The following is a 23,414-nucleotide window of genomic DNA, read 5'->3' on the forward strand; positions in this document are numbered from 1 at the left end:
GAGAGGGAGAGAGAGAGAGAGAGAGAGGGAGAGAGAGAGCGAGAGAGAGAGCGAGAGAGAGGGAGAGAGAGAGAGAGAGGGGGAGAGAGAGAGAGAGGGAGAGAGAGAGAGAGAGAGAGAGCGAGAGAGAGGGAGAGAGAGAGAGAGAGAGGGAGAGAGAGCGAGAGAGAGGGAGAGAGAGAGAGAGAGAGAGAGAGAGAGAGAGAGAGAGAGAGAGGGGGGGGGAGAGAGAGAGAGAGAGAGAGAGAGCGGGAGAGAGGGAGAGAGAGAGAGAGAGAGAGAGAGAGAGAGAGAGAGTAAAACCAAGAGAAAGAAGCTCCCCAAGGACATTCCCAAGTTTCTGCTGGTTTGTATGCAAATGACAAGCGGATTTGCTGGTGTGTGAATGTGAGAAGAAGAGAGAGAGAGAGAGACAGAGAGAGAGAGAGAGAGAGGGAGAGAGAGAGAGAGAGAGAGACAGAGAGAGAGAGAGAGAGAGAGAGAGACAGAGAGAGAGAGAGAGAGAGAGAGAGACACACAGAGAGAGAGAGAGAGCGAACAAGGCAGTGTTTCTATTCTGATGCACAGGAGACATGATGACAGCTCCTCTCAAGGAGGAATCCTCCATCTGCCCATCCTGCTCAACCAAAACGCCTGGATTGGGACCTCATTAAACGCAAAACACTCACATATTCACACGTGCACACACACTCTCTCACACACACACACACACACACACACACACAGGCTTAGACGAATACACACACACACACACACACACACACATGCCCATGCCCATACAGTCACCCACACACACACCACACTTGCATTCCCACAGAGCTCAGTATCAGTGGACCAGTCTGACAGAAAGGCTCAGTCAAACACACAGACTGAGTAACACTGGAGGATTCACAGACTGCCAGCTCTCCTCACAGACTGTCAGCTCCCCTCACAGACTGCCAGCTCCACTCACAGACTGACAGCTCCCCTCACAGACTGCCAGCTCTCCTCACAGACTGACAGCTCCACTCACAGACTGCCAGCTCCACTCACAGACTGACAGCTCTCCTCACAGACTGACAGCTCCCCTCACAGACTGACAGCTCTCCTCACAGACTGACAGCTCTCCTCACAGACTGACAGCTCCACTCACAGACTGACAGCTCTCCTCACAGACTGACAGCTCTCCTCACAGACTGACAGCTCTCCTCACAGACTGACAGCTCCCCTCACAGACTGACAGCTCTCCTCACAGACTGACAGCTCCCCTCACAGACTGACAGCTCTCCTCACAGACTGCCAGCTCCACTCACAGACTGCCAGCTCCACTCACAGACTGACAGCTCTCCTCACAGACTGCCGGCTGCACTCACAGACTGTCAGCTCTCCTCACAGAGCCAGCTCTCCTCACAGACTGCCAGCTCTCCTCACAGACTGTCAGCTCCCCTCACAGACTGTCAGCTCCCCTCACAGACTGCCAGCTCTCCTCACAGACTGCCAGCTCTCCTCACAGACTGACAGCTCCCCTCACAGACTGACAGCTCTCCTCACAGAGCCAGCTCTCCTCACAGAGCCAGCTCTCCTCACAGACTGACAGCTCTCCTCACAGACTGACAGCTCTCCTCACAGACTGACAGCTCTCCTCACAGAGCCAGCTCTCCTCACAGACTGCCAGCTCTCCTCACAGACTGACAGCTCTCCTCACAGACTGACAGCTCTCCTCACAGACTGACAGCTCCCCTGCAAAAAGGGGGAGGCTGCATAATTATGTAAAAAGGGCTAGTCTCCTTTTGAGCTGCTAAAAGGTGCGTTCGCTGGCATCGAGTTTACATACAAAGTCAATGCAAACGAGCGATTGAGCGTATATTCGCCTGGGAGAAAAATCGCTGGGCGTCCGAGCGACAGAGATAGAGAGATAGGGAGAAAATATGCTCGTCGCCCGAGATGAAATATCCCAACTCGAGCGAAATTACGCTGGCATCAGTCGCTCGCTGTTCACCGCTGATTGGCTGCCGTGTGAGAGTGAGTCAAGGATCACACTGGCTTCTGACCTGGCAACATGCATGGCACCAGCCAGCCCAACCTGGCAACATGCAGACCTTCTGACCTGGCAACATGCAGGCTATATCAAGCAGCAAAAAAATCAACTGCAACGTGTTCAATGTAAATGAACAAAAGGACATGTGGATGCAGGTGGTACTGCACCTCAGTCTGGCCCAAGAAACGTGACCAATCAGAGGTTAGCTGAAGAAGCAGTGAGACATTCAGGGCTCGTTCACACAGGGAGCTTAGTGTGTGAGCCAATAAGGTAATCCATACACCGCCCGGAAGATCCTATCTGCCTGCTTCCTCCAAACAGACCATTGTTTTTTGGTAACTTAGCACTGAAAATCAAACCAGGGACTCCACAGAGAACCTGCAGAGAGAGAGAGAGAGAGAGAGAGAGAGAGAGAGAGAGAGAGAGAACGAAAGAGAGAGAGAGAGAGAGAACGAAAGAGAGAGAGAGAACTCCACATCCCTTTCTAAGCAGGGAAACGGGTTTCTTACAGGGCCCAAGATGGGCAACACCAGTTGATTTGAAGAGGGTCCCAGCGCAACACGAGCAATATGTTTTTACGAGCCTGGGAACCCGGGTGGCACATTACGCCGATCACTGGGGCTCTGGGCTCGGCTATCGTGCCTGACTTACCGTAAATGAGCTCTATATAGATTCTTTAGTGAGCCGGTGTGTGAGGTTGACAAGACGTCCCGACGGGGGAGGAAACGTCGGCGAGTGCTAATAAGTTATTGCGGTCTTGAGTGGAAAAACCACAACGTTCGTTCGCACACTCGTGAATGCTAAGGTAGCGACTAGCGAAACGCCTGCACACACAGACAGATGCAGGAATGAACCAAGGTGCAGAGTTCTGTCTGTTACAAGCCGGGACAAATGAGTTGTATTGGGTTACTACTGAGCGGGGCTGGAGGAGGAGAGATGTCCGGTGCTGCACATGCCAGCGGGGATGGGGAGATGTCCGGTGGTGCACATGCCAGCGGGGATGGGGAGATGTCCGGTGGTGCACATGCCAGCGGGGATGGGGAGATGTCCGGTGGTGCACATGCCAGCGGGGATGGGGAGATGTCCGGTGGTGCACATGCCAGCGGGGATGGGGAGATGTCCGGTGGTGCACATGCCAGCGGGGATGGGGAGATGTCCGGTGGTGCACATGCCGGCGGGGAGGAGATGTCCGCCCGGTGCGATGTTAAACACCGGGGCTCTGCCTGGCTCTGCTAATGCCCGTCTACCATTACTGGTGAGTCAGTGCAGATCAAACGAGCCCCGAGTCTGGCAGGGCACAGCGCCGAGCCCAGAGACACCGATAGCTAAACACAGCTGCAGCCGCTCCGCGCCATGTGTGTGTGTGTGTGTGTGTGTCCCGTGTTTATGTGACGGCGTGGCGAGTTGTGTGTACTACGCACGTGTGTGTGTGTGTGAGAGAGATGGTGTGTTTGTGAGTTTGATTGTTTATGTGTGTGTCAGCACACATGTGGCTGTGTTTCATCTCATACTAACAGTCGTCCTCGCCTCCTCGTTAGCGCACATCTTCTCCATGATGAGAATAATAAAAATAACAAACGCACCACCACCGCATCTCCTTTCATCTTCTAAACAACCTGGTGCTACCAGAGGCACAGACACGGAGGGGTCAAAGTTCAACACATCATCAGCCCCCAGTTCACTTCCTGACTCATCTTCAGAGGCAGTGAAGCGACTGGAGACGAAAGGCGCGGTGCGTCGTTGCACATATAGCGCCACCACCCGTGGACACGGTAATTACAGCGGGAAGATGGGAGCGAGCAGCAGGAGAAGAAGGCAGAGAAGAAGAAAGGAGCAGGAGAAAAGAGGCATTTCTGTCAGAGAGCATAACAGATGAGAGGAGCACCAGGCATGAAGGAGCAAGAGAACACTGTGAACCATCTGTCTTACTATCTCTCCCTCTCTCATTTGTCTACTGTCTCTTCAAACCACAGCAAGGATCATCTCCAATGTAAGGATAGCATCAACCTGCCCAACCTGCTCAACTGCCATGCTATAAGCAGAGACCTTTAATATAGATAAGAGACAGCCCAACTTCTCCACTCACTTCTTGTATCTGTCCCACGGAGGTTTCGCCACTGCCACGCCCCCTTAGGAGACAAGTCAGCCAATTACATTTCATACCACTGAGAGACAGCCAATCACAAGCCGAGAACCACGCCCATTTAGGATACCGGAAGAATTCAATTTCTTACAATGGGCGGAGCCTGGAGTGGGGTGTCTCTAATATTAAAGGTCGCTGCTATAAGGCTGAAATGGTTGCATTTAAATGTGTTGTTGCTAAGCTCAAGCACAGCTAAGTTCATATTCATTTACATTCACTAGCGTGATGTGATGTGTACTTTTTGAGATATTAACGTTTGTTTGGCACAACTCATACTAGTTAACTGCCGCGGGGTTCCGCATTTTTGGGTGGCAGTGACGTCACGCTGATTCGTCCTATTGGCCAATATTGACCTTGTTGACTACAATCTGCAAAACAAATATGGCGTTCACTGATTGCACCGGCTGATATTTAGCTTCAGTTCAGTTGGGTCACATATTTGTTGTTTGTTTCATAATTACATGACAGTATGATTGAATTTGTGCTCATTCAAAGCTAGTGTGATGATGGGCTCAAAAGACTTTAAAACATGTCAGTTACTTGTTTATAATGAAGATTTCTTTGTTTCCCTGTCCCCAAAAAAAACATATCGCTATTGGCCCAGATTTTTGCTAATTTTGCTAATTCTGTGCATCCCTGATGTGGTGGAACTGACACTCATTTACTTTTGACATTGAAACATGCCATGCCTGTCCAGACGGCTGTGGACTGGTGACATTCTAGTTGACGATCTGGCCCCCAGGCTGCTGCGGCCAGCGGTGATCTGGCCCCCAGGCTGCTGCAGCCAGCGGTGATCTGGCCCCCAGGCTGCTGCAGCCAGCGGTGATCTGGCCCCCAGGCTGCTGCAGCCAGCGGTGATCTGGCCCCCAGGCTGCTGCAGCCTAGCCTAGGTAAACCCAGCCACCACGTGACCTGCTCTCTCAGTTCCCAGTCACTAGCGTCTAGACTCCGGGCCATTCACAACGATTTCTGGGGCGATTGAAAGACCCGCGCAGACCCGCAGCCACCCCGCAGCCAATGAGTGACGGCGTGACTGCCAACCACAGTCCTGCCGTGATCGGCCAATCAGAGAGTGCGTCTTTGTCAATGACGTGTAACAGCTGCAGCGGCTTAGCACTACCTAGCCGTTAGCATTTGGCCTCTCTAAAGCATAGCTCCCGAGCTAGCTACTAGCTGGCTAGCTATATGGCTATGCAACTACGTGAGGAAATTCAAGTGAAAACAGCTGTTGAGGTTGAGGTCTGTTGATCAAAATAACACCTAGCGTTATCGAAATCGGATTTTAGCGGACCATACAAGCCAGGGCTTCAGAGCTGATCACCTGGACACATTTTATGGCGAAATTATCTGATAAACTTGTCTGTGCTGCTCTGTGGTGATCAGCTAATGTCTTCATAGCATTGTGATTATGATTTAATGCATTATGGAAGATAAACGCTGGTTTAACATAATTAAAATAATTCCCTACCAAACATGTAAAGTGACGCTTCTGGGCAGTAGACCATTTGGGCATAACATTATGTAATGTGACATGAGATCACCACATTTCAATAAATATAACGTTTTTGCACATTTGAATGCTGCTGGTCGTTTGTTTAATGCTGTATATATTGGATATTTAAAGCTGATACACTTTACACAATCAAATCTAACTTATTCACAGCAATACACAGTCCAGTAGTACAGTGGGCTAATTGTTTGAATTATATCGAAATATATTTGCATGGTGTAGCATGTAATGCAGATAGGCCTAATGTAGCTAGATACTCTGACACAGAAAGGCAGACAAGCTAGCAGCAGGGATCTTGTCACACTGATTCCAGATAAACTCCTCTGTCTAGCCAGCTATACAATATTGATCAAAATAACACCTATATCGAAATCGGATTTTAGCGGACCATACAAGCCGGGGCTTCAGAGCTGATCACCTGGACACATTTTACGGCGAAATTATCTGATAAACTTGTCTGTGCAGCTCTGTGGTGATCAGCTAATGTCTTCGCATTGTGATTATGATTTAATGCATTATGGAAGATAAACGCTGGAAGGCTGGGTAGCATTAGCTGACGTCATCCAGGCTACAGTAACATTAGGCTATTATAGTTATGAAACGCTGATTCAAACGTTACAATAATAAGACACAATAGGAGCCAGTTACCCTACTGTAGATAGAGAGTAATTTCAGACCACCAGATATCACCATATTTATGTTATTAAATGCTGTAACGTTAACGGTAATTCTCATGTGTATGGTTTATTTATAAGCATTCATTGATTGAAGCAGAGTGCTGGTCGGTTAAGTTTCTCTGTAGTCATGTCCTCTGCTCCAATCTTCGTTCGTAGTTTCTTCTGTCTCTCGTCCAGCAGCTGCAGATGTCATCATTATCCACGTTATTGATTATTATTTATAAAAAAAATCTCGTGTAAATATTTTGTGAACGCACCAATAGTTAGAGAAGGAAACCTCTGCTGCTGCATTTTATTTTTTAATAAAAGTAGGCTACTTGTGATATCTCACGTGGTCGATCATCATTGCAAATTTATGTGAACAGCTAGGTTTAATGACAAATGGAATATCACCCAAGGAAATACCACGGTTTAATGCCAACAGATAAACCATACAGATTTGTTGTAATTGTGAACACATAAGGGAGCAAAGACATGGTTTTCAAGTATAACACAACTTTTATTCAAAGACAGGATTGAAAAATATAGGTCACTTGTATTCACTTCAGTAATGTCAGGTCTCAGTCGCATTCACGCTAACCTCTTAACGTCTAGCTATAGCTAGGTTACATCTGGATTATGTATAATATACAGAATTAAAAAACCTTACTTCCAACAATTAACTAGCCTGCACTAACTACTGCACAGTAACGTGTACAAATATTGAACGCAACAGTCTCGTTCTGGAGCGAACCCCTCAGCTGAATTCACGTTGGAATATGATATCAAGGCTTGATACATTTGATTGTAGCTACTCATACAGCCGTGTGGAGCTTATCTAGCTAGGTTGCATCTGGAATATGATATCAAGCCAGTAATGTAGCTAGCTAGCGTTAAATAGGTTTATCTGTAACCACGCTGAAATGTGAGGGCATTAACGTTAATATTTCTAGCTAGGTCAAACACACCTTAACGTTATGAGTGTGGCCGTTTTGGATTAACATTAAGTCCACGATCAAGTCTAGCATTTCGGTATATTCCTACCTCTTAACATCTAGCTAGCTAGGTTGGATCTGGAATATGATATCAAGGCTTGATACATTTGATTGTAGCTACTCATACAGCAGTGTGGCGCTTATCTAGCTAGGTTGCATCTGGAATATGATATCAAGCCAGTAATGTCAGGTCTCAGTCGCATTCACGCTAACCTCTTAACGTCTAGCTATAGCTAGGTTACATCTGGATTATGTATAATATACAGTATAATACTACGCTCACTACGTCATGACATTCACATTAACGCCTCCAAAAATCTACTGTAGCTAGCTAGCGTTAAATAGGTTTATCTGTAACCACGCTGAAATGTGAGGGCATTAACGTTAATATTTCAATTAGGTCAAACACACCTTACCGTTATGACTGCGGCCGTTTTTGATTAACATTAGCGTTAAGTCCATGATCAAATCTAGCATTTCGGTATATTCAGTGTGTGTGTGTGAAAAGGATGTTAGCATGCTAGCATTATTAGCACAGAATGTATACAGTCCATGGTACAACGTTAGGCCTTCAAGTCCTGAGGCGAACAGCACTGGAGGATGAAGTCTGCAGACTCGCATTCAGTGTCCAGCATAACAAGCACGCCTGTTTCCTCATCAGGTTGGCAGCAGCTGTATAGATGATGACTGTTCTTCACAGCCACAAATATCTCTCCAGATCTGCGGCCATCTGCAGCAGGGATCGAGGTTTTCATTCCCTGACCACCGTCACGCGATGTTCTCTCTTCTTGTAGCTGGTTGTAACCATTTGCGTGCTAGCAGTACTGAAATGAAAAGTGTTAGCTCATGCGCTAACAACAAAGGTCGCAGAGTGATGACGCCATCTGCTGCACTGCGCATGTGCTCTGTGCACTAAACTGGTTGGATGATGGTTGCGTAATGGAGTGGTCTATCGGGGGGGCCCAACAACCGCAGGAAATCGTTTAACAATGGTGGGAATCCAGACCATAGTGACTGAGAACAGGTCTGAGAGCAGGTCACGTGGGGGATGGGTTTACCCAGGCTAGCTGCAGCCAGCAGTGATCTGGCCCCCAAGCTGCTGCAGCCAGCAGTGATCTGGCCCCCAGGCTGATGCAGCCAGCGCTGATCTGGCCCCCAGGCTGCTGCAGCCAGCGGTGATCTGGCCCCCAGGCTGCTGCAGCCAGCGGTGATCTGGCCCCCAGGCTGATGCAGCCAGCGGTGATCTGGCCCCCAGGCTGCTGCAGCCAGCGGTGATCTGGCCCCCAGGCTGCTGCAGCCAGCGGTGATCTGGCCCCCAGGCTGATGCAGCCAGCGGTGATCTGGCCCCCAGGCTGCTGCAGCCAGCGGTGATCTGGCCCCCAGGCTGATGCAGCCAGCGGTGATCTGGCCCCCAGGCTGCTGCAGCCAGCGGTGATCTGGCCCCCAGGCTGCTGCAGCCAGCGGTGATCTGGCCCCCAGGCTGATGCAGCCAGCGGTGATCTGGCCCCCAGGGTGATGCAGCCAGCGGTGATCTGGCCCCCAGGGTGATGCAGCCAGCGATGATCTGGCCCAGAAGCTGCTGCAGCCAGCAGTTGGCGTGTTGCATCAGGCTCTTGTGAGCGATGCTTTGGTTTTTCTCCGTCTGTCTCTGGGAATTTGTGGCTTTCATTAATCACAGTCTTACCACAACACTCGTGAGAACAAATGGCTGTCCCTCGCTTTTGACAGACTATTTTTCTCAGTCGTTGCAAATGAAAACAGAAACACCACATCAGGTTGATTCCCTGCACATTTCCCAGCAAAAAGCAACTGCAGAAATTATGCATTTTGGCTGCAAAAATCCCATCATTACGGCTCTATTTATGCATTACTTTCCATAACCACAGGGTTCATGAAACACATTCAAAACCTATTACTCAAGTTCAAACATAACCAGTGTCAATGGGGTGTGTGTGTGTGTGTGTGTGTGTGTGTGTGTGTGTGTGTGTGTGTGTGTGTGTGTGTGTGGATTGAACAGCTGTTCTCAGTTCCAGAAACTTTGTGTAGATGTGTGTAGAGGTTTCTAGCCCGGCAGCAGTCTTCCTATTTATGAATGGCTGCGAGGAGAGGAGTTAGACTCACTGAGCCGACCTCCACGACCCCACGACCCCAGAGTGTGAGAGGGGGCGTGGCCTAATGAAGAGGAGTCATTTAATCCCTCGCCATCAAAGAGCCACATGCAAACTGATGTGACAGTGGGCTGCGCTCTGTGAGTGTGTGCGCGTGTGTGTGTGTGTGTGTGTTGCGTGTGTGTGTGTGTGTGTGCGTGTGTGTGTGTGTGTGTGTGTGTGTGTGTGTGTGTGTGTGTGTGTGTGTGTTGCGTGTGTGTGTGTGACATGAGTCTGCCTTTCCTGGCAGCCCCCTCCTTGCACCTAACTCAACAGTTTCCCCTGCACACACACACCGCCCCCTGTGCCTCAGGGAACGGGCCCAAAGCCTACTGTTGCATATGCACAGTCAGATCTTCACCCCAAAGAAACACAGCTATCCAAATAAAACACAATAAAAAATGCAAACCTGCACGCACGCACACACACACACACACACACAAAGAAAAGGGAGGGGAAAAAAGAAATTCTAGACAACTTTGGAGACGGCGCTTCTCAAACAACTGTGAAGTTTGGCTTCGCTGAGAGTTGATGTATGCAAGCCGGAGCTTAGGAGAGAGACGCATAAACAGACTGAGGAGAGACAGAGAGAGACAAGAGACATGGAAAACAGTCTCCAGCCCCAACTCTCTCCTCATCGGGAATGCAAAGCCCCCTCTGCAGAAGTGTGTGTGTGTGTGTGCGCGTTGACCCAGTAAGGGGGATGGGGGGCACATACCACGCCTTACAAACTCATGGTGTCTGGGGTGGGGGAGGGAGCTTGTCCCCCCTTTCCTCTCCCCCCCCCCCCTTCTCTTTCAGGGAGAGTTCATTTGGAGGCGTGTCCGTTGTGGAGAGAGAAGGCACTGGTTTGCTAAGGGGGCGGGGCTAGGGGTCCCTTGGCCCACAGGTCAACACTGCTGGAGCTAAGTAACACTGGCAGGGAAGTGCAGGAAAAGCACAAAGCCTGGATCACCAATAAGCTGTGTGTGTGTGTGTGTGTGTGTGTGTGTGTGTGTGTGTGTGTGTGTGTGTGTGTGTGTGTGTGAGAGAGAGAGAGTAAAAAGAGAGGGCAAGAATGAGCTAATGAAATGCAGCCAGTTAATTGGATGTCCTCGTTAGTAAGCAGAATGTTGCAGAGGAAAGAGTGAGCTACTCTGAGTGGAAAGCAGGAGGGCGTGGCCACTTCCCTCTGCCCTCTACAAACATGCACACAGAGAGGAATGGAGGGGAAGCGCGAGTAGACAGAAATGATGGGAGTTTGGCCCCCAAAAAGAATTACATTGTGGAAAAACAAAAATTGCATGCCAAAAAGAAGGGTTTAGCCTACTAGTCGAAAGCTAACATGTAGCCCAAGTCCCAAGTACATGGCTTAGATTGTGCAAGGCACAGATACAGACAGACAGATAGACAGACAGACAGACAGACAGACAGACAGACAGACAGACAGACAGACAGACAGACACACACACACACACACACACACAGTGTAGGAAATGGGAAACTTTTGCCCCCACTGTCTAAAAACTGGGGGCATTTACAAAATTTTGGGGGCAAAAGTAATGAATGCATAATGTTGCTAAAGCCTAGTGCAGCTTAAAGTCAGAATTCTGAGGAATTAATTGTACCGAAAGTTTAATGTATGGGGGGTCCCTAGATTTTTGGAAAGTCAAAGTTGGGTCACAAGCCAAAAAAGGTTGGGAATCCCTGGCCTATAGTGTCTACAACAGCACTGTTTGTGTGAGTGTTGTTCTTCCTCTTCTTCTGGCAACCAGCTTGAAGGTGCTGCTAATTGTAAATGAAAATTAAATGAATTTAATGTAAAGAATTAAAATCTTTGGGGCAATTTTTACCCCTGGATCATGGTTTTTGGGGGCATTCTGAGATTTCTTGGGGGCATTTTTGCCCCTTGCCCCCCCTGGCTAAATTCCTACACTGACACACACACACAATCTCAGCTGTGTTCTGATAAAGAAAGGAAGTTTGTAACTTGAAAACAAATCATTTTTCTCCTAATCTAACCACGTTTAACTATATTATCGCTCAGATAGATAGCGGGCGAGGAAACGCTTCCCTGCAGATGCTTAACTGGAGCTTTGGCATTTGAGGAGCGGTCGGTTGCGAGGCGAACAGGGAGAGATATGAGCGAGCGAAACCAGACGCTGAAAAGCGAAGGCAGAGAGGCTGCTGTCAAAACATTGAGGGGGAAAAAACCATTTCGGTGAAGGCCAAACAAAAAGAGGCCTCGTTTAACTGGGAAATGTGGCAAACGCATCAGAAAGCGGTCAGATAAACGATCTGTCCGAGACGCAGCGACTGATTTCAACCACAACAGCTGGTGCAGTTTCGTGCACACAGCTCCCCACGGTCCCACAGGAGCCAACAGAGTGTGTGCACCAGGCAGGCAGTGTTTACACTGGAGCCAACAGACAGTGTGCACCAGGGCCAGGCAGGCAGTGTTTACACTGGAGCCAACAGACAGTGTGCACCAGGCAGGCAGTGTTTACACTGGAGCCAACAGACAGTGTGCACCAGGCAGGCAGTGTTTACACTGGGGCCAACAGACAGTGTGTGCACCAGGCAGGCAGTGTTTACACTAGCAACAAAACGAAAGGGATCTGATTGAAATAAATGGGAAATGTGCATCCAAAAACCCAGAAAAATCACATACCGGTCCGGTAGCTGAAAATGCTTTTTTTTCTGCTACATCTTGCTTCTAAGGCGGCGTTCACACACACAACGCGCTCATTTGAGCTGCCAGCGTCTTTCTGCAATTCATTCTCTATGTAAGGACGCACTAAGCGTGCTTCTTTTTCAAGGAACGCACCTGGCGTTTAAACGCTGGTGGCATCTCGTTTTTTTGGCAGAGCGCTCTGGGTGTTTTTAAGCTGAAAAAAGTTGGAACATTTGGAGGAAAAGCGTTACATGCATACATGCATCGTCCACATTGACGTGTCACCCCTACTCTATTAAAAACACATCGCAGAGCCGTTTAGATTTATTCTTTGTTAGTGAAACCAACACAACACAGCAACTGTTCGGCATATCTCTCTCAAACCATTTTAAACAGTTTGTTGGAAGTGTTCTCAGCTCTTGTGCAGTCTTTTCCTATGGTGGGTTTCCCTGTAAAAGTCGCTTAGTGCTTGATGATGCGTCACTGTTCTGGGGCCGGTTGCACCAACTGGTCTTAACTATGCCTGGTCGTAACTCCTACGTCGGTCTTAGTTAAGACCATGGACTTACGCCTGTTGCACCAACACGGCTTACTCTGGTCTTAACTACGCTGGTCATAGCAATGCGCGTTCATGTGAATTGTCGGGGAATGCCCTCTGATTGGCCCACATGTGCCTCGCGCCGTCACCCACTACTGTATGTGCGTCACTACACCCTCCCTCCTCCCACCCCCCTCCTCCTGTGGAAGCCCCGGGGGAAAATGGCGGCGGCGATTAGTGTCAGGGAGTCTGAATGAAATTGAATGTAACGTTCCCAATTCTATGTATTAAATTCTAAAAGAATTAACGCCAACATTTGGGAAGGCTAAGCCACACAAGTAGTTAGTTATAATCTAACGTCGTGCTTTCAAAGACGGCGAACTGGCGATGTTACGACGATGACGGTCAAAAAGGTCTCCGCGGAGATCTCTGTTACAGGCAGGCTCTACGCCTCCTCCTGACGAGGCGTAGGAGTTACGCCTGGTCTTAGTGAAAATAAGGCTTAAGTCGTCTTGGTGCAACCGGCGTAGCTGTAGGTCGTAAAGTTACGACCAACTTAGCTTAAGACCAGTGTAAGACCAGTTGGTGCAACCGGCCCCTGGTCTATAGCCAGTTTGTGTGTGTGTGTGTGTGCGTGTGCGTGCGCATGCGTGCGTGTGTGTGTGCGTGTGTGTGTGTGTGTGTGTGCGTGCGTGTGTGCGTGCGTGTGTGTGTGTGCGTGTGTGTGTGTGTGTGTGTGTGTGTGCGCGTGTGTGTGTTGGAGACACTGGGGGGCGAGGGGGATGCCTGAGCCTCTGGGTGGCTGGAGCCTGGCCAAAACACACAAGCAGCCCCGCATCACGTGCTCCTCCTCCGCTCGCCTCTCTGCACTGTGACTGGGAGATAGAAGACGGGCCGTTTCGCCGGCTTTTAAAACAAGCCAGGAATTCTAAAAGATTGATTTGAAAGCTGTTCCCAGTCCAAAAACACTGCAGACGGAGCTATGGGACTTTTGGAGATGTTGGCTCCAAAAACCCTCTTATCAATGTATTTATTTTTATGTTATTTTGTAGGGATGCACGATATATCGGCATCGGCACAGATGTTAGTCATTTTTTTTACATATCGGCATCGCTCCGATGTTGCAATGTTAATATCGGTTATCGGTATCAGTCAAAGTGTTCCCATCGAGAGGAAACATTGTGATAAATCTATGATTTATGGGCTTTTCCAAATGTTTTGGAAATAAAGAACTGCATTACTTTTTCCCTATTATTTTTGAAATGATCGAGAGGGTAATATAGCAAAAGCAGGTCCTGTGAGTCCTAGTGTGCTGAAACCTACTCGTTACATCAATGACCATGCTCACTTGCAATTCGGATCAAATATCAGCAGAAGGTGGATTTATAAAGTATTCATGTATCGGCTGCAACTTGGGACCGAGAATCCAATAATATTGTGTGTGAAAACAGGGCAGTGTAAAAGCAGCCCTCCGCAGTAACAGGCTGGAAAGAAGCAAACGTTGAAAATGGAAAAAAGAACCGAGACGGAGATATTTCACAGCACCGCCACCGGGGGGCTCGTAAAGCGCCGAGGCACGTCGAGAGATTTACAGCCGGCCAAAGAAGAAGAGTTCTGCATCTCAACGCAATGCAACGCATCAGACTGACTAATGCAAAGCACCTGTAGCCCTGACAATCCCAGTGTTCCCATACAGAGAGAGGGGGAGAGAGAGAAACAGAGAGAGAGGGAGAGAGAGAGAGGGAGAGAGACAGAAACAGAGAGAGAGAGGGAGAGAGAGACAGAAACAGAGAGAGAGGGAGAGAGAGAGAGACAGAAACAGAGAGAGAGAGGGAGAGAGAGACAGAGAAACAGAGAGAGAGAGGGAGAGAGAGACAGAGAAACAGAGAGAGAGGGAGAGAGAGAGAGACAGAAACAGAGAGGGAGAGAGAGACAGAGAAACAGAGAGAGAGAGGGAGAGAGAGAGACAGAAACAGAGAGAGAGGGAGAGAGACAGAAACAGAGAGAGAGGGAGAGAGAGACAGAGAAACAGAGAGAGAGAGAGACAGAAACAGAGAGAGAGACAGAGAAACAGAGAGAGAGAGGGCGAGAGAGAGACAGAAACAGAGAGAGAGAGAGAGGGAGAGAGAGAGACAGAAACAGAGAGAGAGAGGGAGAGACAGAGAAACAGAGAGAGAGAGAGAGAGACAGAAACAGAGAGAGAGAGACAGAGAAACAGAGAGAGAGAGGGCGAGAGAGAGAGACAGAAACAGAGAGAGGGAGAGAGAGACAGAGAAACAGAGAGAGAGAGGGAGAGAGAGACAGAAACAGAGAGAGAGAGACAGAGAAACAGAGAGAGAGAGGGCGAGAGAGAGAGACAGAAACAGAGAGAGGGAGAGAGAGACAGAGTATCCATATCACTACAGCCACCCCCCACTGATATCCTCCACTCATCGAGCATAAATTCTACATTCCCATACACTCTGTTCTGCAGCAGTATGGTAACTGAGGGAACATATACTCTGTTCTGCAGCAGTATTTTGCATATTTGTGTAACATTACATATCCATAACTAAATGAAAACTAAACCAAATCTAAAGAGAACTTCACTGTTGTACATATGCTGTATAATAAATCACTGAAATTATGGAGGGGAGGGGGGATGTTTGAGCTGCTGAATGTGATGCCCCCACCACCGCTGCTGAAGAAAATCCAAGTGGAAACACTGAAATCTCTTTGGGTTGTTTGTTGTGGACAAAACAAGACATTTGAGGAGTCATCTTGGGCTTTGGGAAACACTGATCAACATTTTTCACTATTTTCTGACATTTTATAGATCAACTAATCGATTAACCAATGAAAAAATAATAGTTGGCTGCAGCCCGACACTCCCCGAGCACGTTATTAGGAACACCTTACCAATAGTGGGTATGAGCATTCAGCTCAGTGTCAACCGCCTAAGTGACCTCCGCCTCCAGGCTGGACGTGTTGCATTCTGGGATACTTCCCTGCTCACCACTGTTATCAAGAAGTTCTCTAAGTCAGTGGTCCCCAATCACTGGGCCGCGGACCGGTACCGGGCCGTGAGCCCGGTCCAAATATATATATATATATATTTATTTTTTATTTATTTTTTATAAACATAGGCTATAATATTATAGGCTGTGTGGTAGTTGAAACATAGTTTCAAGTTGACGTTTATTTATGTTTGTAGTTGAAACAAAAACATAAATACTGTATAGGTTACATACAGTAGTACAACACAAAAGGCTGTTATTTACCCTTTGTCGCCACCTGGTGAGTAAATATATATGTAACTAAAACCATTCAAATTGACAACCGGTCCGCGACTTTTTTTCTCCATGTATCTACCGGTCCTTGGCACAAAAAAGGTTGGGAACCCCTGCTCTAAGTAACTGAAGCCGCTCTGATGTTTGATGTGAATGCTAACTGAAGCTGCTGACCCACTGCCGCCAATGGCTGATTGCATAATTGCATGAATAAGCAGGTGTACAGGTGTTCCTGAAAAGTGCTCGGACAGTGAGTCATGTAAGCCAGGTGCCCCGGGGGGGAAGGGGATGAGTGTAACACAGGATGAGTGTAACTCTGTAACCCTTCACAGCCAGGCTGAAGTGCAGGAATGTGCTAAGAGAGATATGTGACACATAATAAGTGTTCATTTGCCCTTTGGATAGACTTCATTGTGAAAGACAGAAAAGACTTCAGGGTGTCTGAGGCTGAGGGTGCACCGTGTCTGAGGGTGCACCGCAAATGTGCTCTCCTGTCATAGAAGCTGGGTAGGCGACATATAGCTTATTAGCTTTAGCTATAAGCTAGCATCCAAACACTCCTTAACAGCATGGGGACCGCAGCTCCTTAGATTCCAGGTTAGAGGGGTGAGTGAGCGGATATGAAGGGTTGTCACAATACTAGAATGAATAACTTCGATATCGATACCCAGGAAAATATCGATACGATACCATTTTCGATAACACATCAAGAGGCAGAACAATAAAGAAAGACAGATGGATGGACAAGCGCACGCTTCTCCATAACCTAGGCCCGATAAAACTCAACAACTTTGCACTTACACAGCAGATGACCCCTGCTCTAGTCATCAGCCTATCAGAACACAGCAGATTACACCTGCTCTAGTCATCAGCCTATCAGAACACAGCAGATTACACCTGCTCTAGTCATCAGCCTATCAGAACACAGCAGATTACCCCTGCTCTATTCAGCAGCCTATCAGAACACTTTGAGCTTGTTGGAGCAATGGATTGATACCATTAATGATAGGGAGGGGGAAATTAGTAGTATGTTTGATTTCTCATTAAGATAAAGCATTACTTTTGCAAATGACTATTGTAGCCATTTAAAAAATGATACTTATCGATACTTTTGACAACCTTATGACAGATAGAAAAAAGAACGGTTGAAAGAGAGAGCGACATGTAGATTGAGAGAGCAGAACCTTGAGCAGGAAGTGGCGTGCCCGTCAGGCTCACAGTGACCTTGGCTGTTTGAGCGAGCAGCCAGGGGGCGAGGCCAGGCAGCGCTGCTTTGAAGCTGCACTGCAGAGATCCTCCTGATCCCTGCTGCATATGCAACCAGCAGCCCCCCTCCCTCCCCTGCTGCTTTGCTATAACGCCAGCAGAGAGGGGGAAAGAGTGAGGAGAAGAAGAGAGGGAAACTCCAGGATAGGATGAAATGAAGACAGGTGAATACAGAGAGAGACGGGACAGGATGAAATGAAGACAGGTGAATACAGAGAGAGATGGGACAGGATGAAATTAAGACAGGTGAATACAGAGAGAGATGGGACAGGATGAAATGAAGACAGGTGAATACAGAGAGAGATGGGACAGGATGAAATTAAGACAGGTGAATACAGAGAGAGATGGGACAGGATGAAATGAAGACAGGTGAATACAGAGAGAGACGGGACAGGATGAAATGAAGACAGGTGAATACAGAGAGAGACGGGACAGTGGAAGAGAGAAACAGAGTAGATATAGTTTAAGCAAACATGTCTGATTCCAAGTGAAAGAAAATAGCTCAGGAGCAGGCAGAGGGGCTCTCACATGGTGTTACTCTTGGACCAAACCCAACCCAGAAAATCACAGGCTTAATGATAGGGCCAGGGCGACCCCCACATTTGCTCTTTTCCTGTACAGCCCCCACCCACCACACCCTCTTCTACCCCCCCCCCCCCCCCCCCCCCCACCACCACTACCCCACCCTCAAATTACTATCAATATTCAATTAGGGGCCCTAAGGATACTGGACGAGCCGACCTCAAAAACAAACCGCAGTTCCCTGCTCTCCCCCTCGTCCGCTTTATAGGAACCACTTCTCAGACCACGAAGCGAACAGATTGAGGTCCTTAAAATGAGCGTAGTGGTATTTCCTTCGTAAATAATCAGCCAGGGGGGGGGGGGGGGTGCTCTGGGTAAAAGCCATTGGGCCATAGTGACCTGGAGCTCTCACACAGCGGTGAGTGATGATCTTTATACGCCTGTTAGCTACACCCTTATGGTTGCTCCAGGTTTCCAGAGGTGAATAAATTAAAGCCTGTGTGCCGAAAACTATGGGGTGGAACCCAAAATGCCTCCAGCGGGCGCCCACATGACAGCTCTGTGTGTTAATGACACGGGGGGTCCCAGGAAAAGACATTTGTGAATTTCATATTTAGATCCTAGTAGGCTGAAAGGGCTTAAGCACCCATAGAGTCCAAATTGCCATGTAAAACATTCTCCTCCTTCGAGCCAGTGAAAATATTATCGGAGATTAAATGCTCGTTAGCTCGTATCGCAGATCTGGTTCAACATCCATCAAGCTTTCAAAGCCAAAAATCATTGTCATAAATCATTTACTGTCACAAAAAATGTTTTTTTGAAGAGGAAGACAATCTGTTTCACTTCATTTGTGGACCTTAAATTTGTGAATATGGCCAGCACATCAACTGTGAACTTGCATGAACTAACTTCAAGCTGAGAGCCACAGCCAGCCAGCAACAAACCAAAGACATGACAAATGGCATTTTGCAACAAGTGCCACACATGTGCCCTTTTGAATAAAGAAAACACGTGTAATATGTAAATTATATTAAAGTACAATGGAAATACAATGCAAATCACTGCACTGACATACAGTTAGGTAAATGAATTTAACACCCGTTTACTTTGTAGGCTACTTAAGTTGTCAGCAAACAGCAACTATCAGCAACTAGCACTAGTTGCTGACAACTTAACTAGGAATTGGTTCACTGAATAAATAAATAACCAATAGTAATGTAATAGTCAATTGATCAATTTAATGAATTGAAACGGAACACCAATGAATCACAGAATAACACTTTAAGACCTTGACAAATGCCCATTTTGTGAATGCTACTGGGATGTGCTTAATGTCCAGGGGGATAACAAAATCACCAGAGAAAGAATAATCTAGTGAAACACAAGTCTTGAAAGGTTGACCCGTCAACTTAACAGAGTGGCAACTGTTCCGCCCTCACTTCCCTGGAGAACGGAGCAACTCAATGACAGATTGGACACGTTTGACCCAGTGACTCAGAAGCAGTGACAGCGCCAGCCTCAAGTTACAGATGTGCCAGAGAGAATGAGGGGTGGGGCGCAGAGGGGTACAGTTACGCTTCTGATGGGGAGATGATGCCGGCCTGGATGCTCACTGGATAACAAAAAAAAAACCTCCAGGTCCCGTCAGAAAGCACACGGTTAACATGTCTGTACAAAAAGTCTAACTTCTGATTCCAGCTTGGTAAATATGAATATTTTCTGGTTTCGTTTTACTCCTCTGTGACAGTAAACTGAATATCTTTGGGTTGTGTGGACAAAGCAAGACGTTAGAGGACGTCATCTTGGGCTTTGGGAAACTCTGATCGATGTGTTTCGCCATTTTCTGACATTTTATATAGAGACCAAAACAACTAACCGATTAATCAAGAAAATAATATAATAATAATGATTAGTTGCAGCCCTACCTCTGTACCCGAAAAGAAAGAAAACACATCAGGAGAAAATGCCTGCTAGAGACAATGAACTTGAATCAATAAAATTGTACTGGACGGATAAAACCCGTTCCAGCAGAATTGTAGAGTGGAAAATCACTGCCTCTCGTCCAGACAGAGAGAGAGAGAGAGAGAGAAGGCAAAAGAAAGAGAGAAAGTGAGAGAGACATCCAGTTCGTAGGGGCAGCTTTCTCCTTCCACATTCAATGCAAAAATGGTAATTCCTCAAAGGGCCACTTGAGGCTGTCTGCAAAAGCGAGTCAATGCCCATTCCCCGCCATGTTAAAATGCCCGTTTTTACACCCTAAATAATGTTTTACAGTCTGGTTCAAAAAACGGTTTTGGTCTGTATAGCCAATTTCACCTTTCGTGACAACTGTACGATATAACTCACCTGTTTGTTTAGACTAAAGGTCCTTACACATCGGGAGCATTTTTTTCATGCGATTAATTCGCACGTCTATAATATTTTCCGAAGCTATATCAGTCAATGCAACCGTGCATACCAACGGCGAAGTTTCGCTGGGCGTTATTGCTGTGTTTATTTTTTTCGAACCACGGTCGATTTTTCAGAAATTCGCTTCCAACTTGTACACATCTGTGGCTGTGATTGACAGGTGGGTCAAAACTCGCATCGCAATTTCGTGCCACATATTCGCATCGCTCTTGATGTGTAAGGACCTTAAAACAGACGATAGTTAGAAGACTATGTTTTGGGCATGATTGACAGGTCACCTGTCCGGTGATCGTGCAGCTCGCCGATCACCGATAGCAACTGTGCAAAGACCAAGACCGGCAGCCAAAATGCCAAACTTGAAGCTTCAGAATGTGAGTCCATAAACCAATGGGTCACACCACACACATGGCATCCAACTCTTTACAGTCTGTGGTCCAGTTCCACTCAACACACCTGCAGACAGAACCGGGCCACATCTGAGCCCCGGTGCAGGTGTCAACACACTACAGCCAGTATGGCCGACAGATTCCTGCAGCTGTTTTCAGCCTGGGCAGATGAGGACTCGACTGTTTTTACTGGACGCACATCTCTGGCATTCAGGGCAGCCGCTTTGACCAATCACACAGCTTCAATAAAGTCAAATGAGCTTCAGACTCACTTTTCCACAGTTTGTAAAACAATAAAAAAAAAAATTGCTCTTTCGCGCCGTAGATGGAAACCAGGCTGAAGGCATATTTGCTGGAAATGCTCTGGCAGAGCAACGTCAAATCTGAAACTAACTGCCAAGTCGAGAAAGCAAAGGAGAACGACAGAAGCCTGTTAATTGGTTTGCATTCATTACATTTCAGCATAAGCTATAATAGAAGAGACATGTTACGTCTGACATGAGAGAAGAGCGGACGAAAAGGACTGATCATTGCATGTGTCGACTCGTTAGTGAGAAGAACAAGAAATATAAAGGAGAAAAAGACAGGCAGGACAAAAAAAATAGTAGAAAGAACGAGAATGATGATATGAGGATAGAACCGAGAAAGACAAAGAGACAAAGACAGAGAGAGAGAGAGAGAGAGAGAGAGAGAGAGAGAGAGAGAGAGAGAGAGAGAGCGGGCTGTGGCTCAGGGAGGGATGACCGGTGACAAAGGCGAATCCGGGGGATCAGAGGCAGGCCTCAAAGCCGACTCCCACAGCCTGGATCAGTGTGGAAGCAGAGGAGATGAAACACCATTTGGGGCCCGGGGGCCCCAGGAGCTGCCTGCCTCTGAAGTGCTAAACACCCCCCCCCCCCAGCTCCCCTCCCCCCACTACCAGCACTGCACCCTGCACCGCCTGCCATTTGGTGACTCAATGTGGCTCCACTGTAAAATTACTAGAAATCTAAATCATAATGCTGTTATATGATGATGATGTAACCATTTCATCATTGTAAGATTGACCAAGTTTGCAATTTAAAAATCAATAAAAATATGTGATAAAAAAAGAAGAAATCTAAATCATTTATCAATTCAAAGTAGAATTAATACAGGGATGTTTTACTCAAGAGAACACAAAAATGACTAAAAGTCAAAAATCCATACAATCAATGTCATTTGCAAACACTTATGATTATTTGTGGAAATAATCATGATAATGTGGCCACATGATATGAAAGCAACATTTGATTTATCCTTATATTTGCTTAGAGATTATCTGTTGCTGATGTTCCCCTTGGAGTAATGGGAATTAATTTGTGTCCACAAGCTGAGTGTGTTCTGCTTCTTCAAATGAAAGTCTCTGACACTGAAGAGGTGAAGCACAGGAGGGGGCTACAATCAACTTAAGATACAATGTCGCATGTGTTATTGTCATTTGAGCAAAGATCTCAAACAACAATGTGAAGTTCAAAGAAACATCCCCCATCCTCCTCACTCTACACAGATACTTTACACTGGGATGTAGTGGAGGGAGGGTGCAGTTTAAATTTGCAATATGGAGTTTAGCCACCTTTTTAGGCTGGCATAGACATTTATGGCCTAAATTCATACAGCATATAATTGATCATACCAAATAGTACCAAACTGGTGCAAGTCGTAAGGATAAGGTGTGTTGTTTTTATGAATACATAGCTTAAATTGACCATTTCTTTATGGTTGCTAAATCCTAACTTGCTTGTCTATAGTTTACCCCGCTTTTTGTTTACCCCTAGGCCTACATTACAGACATCAAATGAAGTGAAACACTGACCTCGGTAAACAAACCGGCCTACTTAACCAGATTAGGGAATAATGAATGCCCAAAATCCTGACCTGAACTACCCAGCCACCCAGACCCAAACAGCGGCACTGCTCCAGTGCAGCCAGCGTGCTGCCTGCTGCCCCAGATAAACACAGTGTCCTAAACTTCAAAGCGTCTGTAGTGTTGTCGTTGCACCGCAACACCGTCGATATCCGCAATCACCCTGCGCAAAGCAACACTGGCCAAGCAAGAAGCGCATTGTCTGGCAACACGTTTATCAACACACATCTATCAACAAAGTTGTCCTATGTGTTATTTCGAAACCGTTTTAGCGTGTAGGCTATTTTCACAACCACTTTGTGTGACATTGCGGGTCGACAGAAGGAAAACCATATTAAAACAGGCGTCCCAAATGTGTAAAGCTACTAAAACAAACAAAGTGTAACAATAGATAAAGAGCATTGCATTCCTCCTCCGCCTTTTACCTGCATGGTAAACACCCCCAGCTCCTGCGAGGACAGCTTTTTCATTTGCTCGGCCAAAACTTGCGCCTCTTCCAGGATGGAAAACTCCGTCTCAGCGCCGCAATATCCACAAGAAAGAGCCGAGCAGAGTAACACGAAGCTCCACAAAAACGCAGACAAGTCCCGGTGAAACCCGCGGTGCTTATTCCGCAACGTAGAGCGCGTATTCGGCGTTAAAACCGGGGACTTCTCCCATGTCCGCCTCGCCATGATGGCTATATGGGTCTACAGGCTGGAGAAACAGGGAGTATGGGGGGGAGAACTTCAAGGGAAACTACTTTTGCAACTTTGCAGCCTACTACCAGTGTGTGTGCGATCCGTCTCACCGACACCAGGCTTTACGTTACTCGGTTTCCAATGGCGCAAATCAATGCATCTCCCTGAAATCCCTTTGAAAAACAACGCAGATCCATGCGGACGAGAGGCAATCCGTCGGTGTCTTTTGAAATGATCGGTGTGGCGTCCTCGATCAGTCGCTCCAACTCCTGGGCAAGTCCAGCAAAGTGTGCGTGTGTGTGTGTGAGCCGACTCCGCGAGATTCACCACAATAGGGG

General features: G+C 47.3%; 1 protein-coding gene across 1 annotated transcript in view; it reads right to left on the reverse strand.

The window, feature by feature from the left end:
* The window catches only part of cachd1 (cache domain containing 1), a 134,027-nt gene extending 110,933 nt beyond the window's left edge, over window positions 1–23,094 (reverse strand). The window contains 1 exon segment of the mRNA XM_083647765.1: window positions 22,822–23,094. Within this exon segment, the coding sequence (XP_083503891.1) occupies window positions 22,822–23,070 (249 nt within the window). The 5' untranslated portion in view covers window positions 23,071–23,094.
* Window positions 23,095–23,414: the final 320 nt, after the last annotated feature.

Source organism: Poromitra crassiceps (genome assembly GCF_964638095.1).
Source record: "Poromitra crassiceps genome assembly, chromosome: 12".
NCBI classification, from domain to species: Eukaryota; Metazoa; Chordata; class Actinopteri; order Beryciformes; family Melamphaidae; genus Poromitra; species Poromitra crassiceps.